This window comes from Dermacentor silvarum, chromosome 3 (assembly GCF_013339745.2).
Source record: "Dermacentor silvarum isolate Dsil-2018 chromosome 3, BIME_Dsil_1.4, whole genome shotgun sequence".
Classification (NCBI taxonomy): Eukaryota; Metazoa; Arthropoda; class Arachnida; order Ixodida; family Ixodidae; genus Dermacentor; species Dermacentor silvarum.
Genome location: NC_051156.1, coordinates 28,146,825 through 28,152,644, shown reverse-complemented (window position 1 = coordinate 28,152,644; position 5,820 = coordinate 28,146,825). Strand labels below are relative to the sequence as shown.

The following is a 5,820-nucleotide window of genomic DNA, read 5'->3' as shown; positions in this document are numbered from 1 at the left end:
CTCGAGGCTCGGATGGAGAACAGCAGGACGCCCTGCAAGCGGCGGCAGACGCTGTCACCGAATACGCCAAAGGGTGCAACCTGGAATGCTCCCCAGAAAACTCCGAGCTCCTCGTTCTCAAAAAGAAATCCAGAAGAAAAAGCACAGAGAGAGAGGCCATAGAAATACACCTAAACCAAAAACCTATACCCATAGTCCAAACACTCCGCATATTAGGGGTCTCCATGCAAAATAGTGGTCGCAATAACCACACTGTAAATGCACTGAAACAAACTGCCTACAGTGTAGCTCGCATGATTAATAGAGTTGCCAGTCGCAGACATGGCATGAAGGAAGAAGACTTATTACGTTTGACTCAGGCCCTTATCGTCAGTAGAGTCACGTACGCGACACCTTATTTGAACTTAACATCAACAGAAAAAGCCCAAATAAATGTGTTACTGCGGAAAGCGTACAAACAAGCCCTCGGCCTTCCTCCAGGCACCGGAACAACGAAACTTCTATCCCTGGGCATCCACAACACCTTAGAAGAACTAACTGAAGCACACCGACATGCGCAAATCACGCGCCTCAACCTCACTAGAACAGGCAGAGCAACACTTCGAAGATTGCAATACCCTGTGGCGACAACCAACAATCAATAAGTACTCCGCAAGTCCCTACACGAGCAAATAATGGTGGCGCCTGTTCCGCGTAACCTGCACCCGGAATATCACTTGGGCAGGAGAAAAGCACGAGCAATAACAATAGAAAGGAGATACGGCACTCTCTCTACTGCTCGCTGGACAGATGCGGCCATGTACCCGAATGGAGAGGGCATGATAATTATTATATCTTCGCCTACGCAGGGGCGAAGCCGGCAGGCAGCACACGGTGCTAAGTGCAACACATGTTTATTCGGTCACACAACTAACGATCTAACAACCCCCGGAAGAAACAAGGGGCGGTTGCTTATATACATGCTCGAGCCACTATCACACCAAGCATTGACGTCACAAAGCCCAACAGTCCGAGTCCGGGTCACCGCGGATAGCGAAGTGGGTCTGCGTCAGCACCACGATGCACAAACACGATAACACAACACTCCTCTCCCCTCACGAGGTTTTCGTCTCACGGCACGTACCGGTCTGGCGGTCGCCTCAACCGGGTAGAACGTCGAAGCTGCGGTGTTGATTGTCCCGAGGGGTCGCCGTTATGGGGACCACTGTCGAGCGTCGGACCGCTGTCGTGTAGAAGGCCCGGAGAAGGCTCGGTAGAAGGCCCTGCCGATTCAACTGCTGGTGACGTCAAGTTCGATGCTGGTGGGTCCTGATCGTTGAGCCGAGTAGGCGTGCTGGTCGAGGTGGGCTCTCTAGTGTCGCTAGAGAGCGGACCCTTGTTTTCCACTCTCGGCCCGTCCAGTACTTTTCCCGCCGCCCTAAGCCAGCTCCGGTTCTCCTGAAATGTACGTAGTCGCAGGTTATCAGCGTGAACGTATCGGTCCTCGTCTCCGACGCGAACAATGTACGTGCATGCGCTGCACCGCTGAGCACTTGTACCCAACAGCCATTTGTAGTCGTCCGGGCGGAGTCCTTTTACCAAAACCTGATCGCCTTCCCTAAAGTCTCTCCATGGCCCTCGTTTCTGGTCTGCGTGGAGCTTCGCCTGCTCTCCCCTTTCGCGCATGCGTTGTTCCATTTCAGGGTGCAGCAGACTCAGCCTGGTTCTTGGCTGCCACGACAAGAAGATCTGGGCCGGGGTCTCACCAGTGGTGCTGGACGGGGTGTTGCGATAACTGAAGAGAAATTGGTCTATGCGATGTTGTATGGACTTCTTGTCTCCTTTTCTTTCTTCGTCTAGTATCTGTTTAAACAAGTCCTTCTTGACGGTCTGAACGCACCGTTCGGCGCTACCATTCGAAGCTGGGTGATAGGGAGGAGATTTGGAATGACGAATTCCATTCCTGCTCAGGAATGTTCCGAAGTGCTGCGATGTGAATTGGGGCACGTTGTCGGTCACGATCTCCTCGGGTAGTCCGTAGGCCGGAAAAACACCTCGCAATTTCTCTACCGTCTTTTCGCTTGTTGTTGCTGTCATGACAAACACCTCAACCCACTTCGAATGAGCGTCCATTAAGACCAAAAAGAAATGCTGGTCCCTTTGCGCAAAATCTAGATGAACTCGCTGCCATCTACGCGTTGGCCAGCCCCATGACATTAGTGGTACTCTAGCTGCCGCATTCTGTGACAACTGACAAGTGATGCACTCTTTCACCGCTTGCTCTATGTCTAGCGTTAAGCGAGGCCACCAGACATGACTCCTTGACAGCATTTTCATTCGAGTCATCCCTGGATGACCTTCGTGCAGCATTTCTAGAACCTTGTGTCGCAACGAAGTGGGTATAACCACGCGATTGCCCCATGTTACGCACTCTTGGTCTACCGACAGTTCGTTACGGCGAACGAAGTATGGTGAAAGATCGTCGTCCGACACATGCGCAGGCCACCCGTTCTGCGTAAAAAACAACACTTTGGACAGCAATAGATCTTTACGCGTTTCCGATCTGATTTCCCTTGCAGACAATGGAGCCTCGTCTAGCACCGAAAAGAAATAAACACGCTCTGACTCCTCTGCTTTGTCTCGGAGCGGTAGCCGTGAAAGGGCATCGGCATTTTGGATTTCGCTTGCCTTTCGGTAGACCCATCGGTAGTCATACGCTGCAAGGATTAAGGCCCACCGCTGTATCCGTGCTGCTGCCATTGTAGGGATTGGCTTGCCATGCCCGAAAATTCCAACCAGGGGTTGGTGATCTGAATAAACGGAAAATTTTCGACCAAACAAAAATTTGTGGAACTTCTTTAGACCGAAAATCACTGCAGGTGATTCTCCAGGTGGGCGTAGCCCTGCTCTGCCTGACTTAGTGTCCTCGATGCGAACGCTATCGGTCTTTCGACCCCCGCGATTTTATGGAATAAGATCGCCCCTAGTCCATATGCCGAGGCGTCGCATACCATACCCAGTTCCTGATCCGGATTGTAGTATGTTAGTACTCTGGGATGCATAAGCCAATCCTTAGATCTCTTAAAGGTATCCGCCACCCTGTCCGTCCATTTCCACTTAACATTTTCGCCCAACAACTCGTAAAATGGTTTCAGCTCTGCTGACATGTTCGGAATTAATTTTGCATAAAAATTGAGCATGCCCAAATATGCTCGAAGCTCCTGTTTGTTCTTGGGTGTCGGCGCGTCTTTGATAGCGCGCACCTTATCGGATGGCCGAATGCCATTTCCGTCCAGCACGTGACCCAGATACGCCACCGATGTTTGGAAAAACTTGCACTTTTCTTTGCGCAGTTTAATGCCTCGTTCCTTGAACCTTGTCAGCACGCTTTCCACCTTTTTCCAACTCTCCTCAAAACTTTCCCCGGCAATCAACACATCATCCAGGTAGCAGGCGACTCTATCTAGGCCTCCTAGAACATCGTCCATGACTGCCTGAAATATCGAGGGTGCACTGGTTATCCCATACGGTAGGCGCGTAAACTTAAACAGCCCCATGTGCGTATTTATCGTGAGCAAAGACTGCGAGTCAGGGTGCAACTGCAGCTGCTGATACGCGGTTGAAAGGTCCAGCACAGTGAAATATTTGCACCCATGCAAGGCTACAAACAAATCTTCCATGACTGGCAGCGGATAATGATCGGTGCGCAAGCAGGGATTCACCGTCATTCTGTAGTCTCCGCAAATCCTGACCGTTTTGTCTCCTTTTGGAACCACCACCAGCGGCGTGGCCCAGTCGCTTTTTAGGACGGGAACAATCACCCCTGCGTTCTGCCAGGCCCTCAATTGTTGGGAAACGGGATCTCGGAGTGCGAAGGGCACCGGCCGAGGTTTACAAAAGACCGGTGTTGTGCCATCCTTCAGCAACAAGCTTACTTGACAATCCGGTATCTGTCCGAGCTCTGGTTCAAACACTTCCGAGAACCTTTCAAGCAAGCTAGCTACTCGATCGATCGCCACCCTACCCACACTCAACCAATCCAATTTAAGAGATTCCAACCAGTTTCGCCCTAGCAACGCAGTCTCACTCTTTTGCAACGTACGGACAACGATCAGAGGCAGTGTCGCTGTCTGGTTGTTGTGCTCTACCGGCATCATCAGCTTGCCCAGAACCGCTAACGGCGTTCCCCCATAGGCTTTTAGCTTTATGCTACACGGCAACAACGGTCGCCCGGCCCAGTGTCGCTGATAGAGAGTCTCGGGGACGATAGAAACAGACGCGCCCGTATCTATCTGCATCGGCACATTACGACCCCCGACCCGTACGTTTACCGTATAGTTTCGGACACTCTCGTTACACGAAAATACATTCTGCAGCAAAAGATTGTCCTCACCACTACTGTCCTCCGCATAGTGCGCTGTGCTGCCGGACGACCGGCACACTCTTGCCAAGTGGCCCACTCGTTTGCAGGCGCGGCAGCGGTATTTCCTGAACGGGCACCTTTCGTCGGTGTGGGAGGTGGCTCCGCAGCGGTAACAAGCCCAACCGGTTGTTTCTTTCGCTGCTCTGGTTTCCATGTAGTCTCCCCGCGGCTGTCCCGACCTTGAACTCAGAGTTTGTCGTTGTACGGCCTGGACACCTAGTTGTTGCCCCTCCGGCTGGAATTTCTTCGTCTCGGAACGGGCTAGTTCAATACTTCGAGCTAGTTCGCACGCCTCTGCAAACGTCAGTGTGGCCCTCTTCAGAAGCTCTGCTTGCGTTATCTCGTCTTTCAGCCCGGCAACGAAACGGTCCCGCAAAGCTTCATCCAAAAATGCCCCGAAATTGCAGGAGGCAGCCAGACTCTTCAATTCCAACGCAAAGCCCGCCACCGGTTCTGTGTCCTGCTGAATCCGGCGGTTGAATTGGAAACGTTCCGCTATGACCATGGGTTCCGGAGCATAATGCTTCTTGAGGGCTTGAATTAGTGGCGCATATTCTTTCTCCTCGGGCTTCATGGGAGCTAGTAGATTTTTAAGCGTGCGATAGGTTTTCTTCCCAATAGCGGTAATCAACACCGAAACTTTGAGGTCGTCGCTCACCTGGGTCGCCCGAAGGAAGTGCTCGAACCGCTCGATGTACGATTCGAAATCCTCGTCTCCGTCCTCGAGGAAGGGTTCGAACTTGCCAGCCGCTGCCATGTTGAAGTCTTCCGCTCCCAAAAGTGCCTGGCGTCTGTCGGCCGTGCGGATTCACACGGATCCCATCCTCGTCGCCACTATTATATCTTCGCCTACGCAGGAGCGAAGCCGGCAGGCAGCACACGGTGATAAGTGCAACACATGTTTATTCGGTCACACAACTAACGATCTAACAACCCCCGGAAGAAACAAGGGGCGGTTGCTTATATACATGCTCGAGCCACTATCACACCAAGCATTGACGTCACAAAGCCCAACAGTCCGAGTCCGGGTCACCGCGGATAGCGAAGTGCGTCTGCGTCAGCACCACGATGCACAAACACGATAACACAACAGTAATCAGCGTGGCTGGACACAGACAGCAAGAACGGGTATCCGCCTCCGTTCGTACGCAGAACGTCGCCGCAGCCGAAGAGGCCGCTATTGCCCTCGCCATCTCTGCCTCGAGACAAAACGAAGAACTATATATTCTTACAGACTGTCAGTCAGCATGTCGAGCCTACGCGAACGGCCATCTACATAAAATCTCATGCGATATTCTACATCGCCTCAACGAAATACCCCGCACCACGGTAATTTGGACACCGGGACATGAAGGCGTCAGCGGAAACCATCGTGCACACACGATAGCCCGAGGTCACTGCAACCGGGCACTGCAAGA

At 52.3% G+C, this 5,820-nt stretch overlaps 2 protein-coding genes across 2 annotated transcripts; both read right to left on the bottom strand.

Moving 5' to 3' along the window:
- Positions 1 to 1,110: 1,110 nt before the first annotated feature.
- LOC125944199 (uncharacterized protein K02A2.6-like) lies at positions 1,111 to 2,847 on the bottom strand. The gene has a single exon (XM_049664522.1). The coding sequence runs from the start codon at positions 2,737 to 2,739 to the stop codon at positions 1,111 to 1,113; it is 1,629 nt and encodes a 542-aa protein (XP_049520479.1). The 5' UTR covers positions 2,740 to 2,847.
- A 2-nt stretch (positions 2,848 to 2,849) lies between these two features.
- On the bottom strand, positions 2,850 to 5,489 carry LOC125944198 (uncharacterized protein K02A2.6-like). The gene has a single exon (XM_049664521.1). It carries the CDS (start codon positions 5,157 to 5,159, stop codon positions 2,850 to 2,852), a length of 2,310 nt encoding a protein of 769 aa, XP_049520478.1. The 5' UTR covers positions 5,160 to 5,489.
- Between the last annotated feature and the right edge of the window lie 331 nt (positions 5,490 to 5,820).

Excerpts from the sequence above, each read along its gene's own strand:
- LOC125944199 (XM_049664522.1), bottom strand. The coding sequence starts at position 2,739 with ATGGCAGCAGCACGGATACAGCGGTGGGCCTTAATCCTTGCAGCGTAT.
- LOC125944198 (XM_049664521.1), bottom strand. The coding sequence starts at position 5,159 with ATGGCAGCGGCTGGCAAGTTCGAACCCTTCCTCGAGGACGGAGACGAG.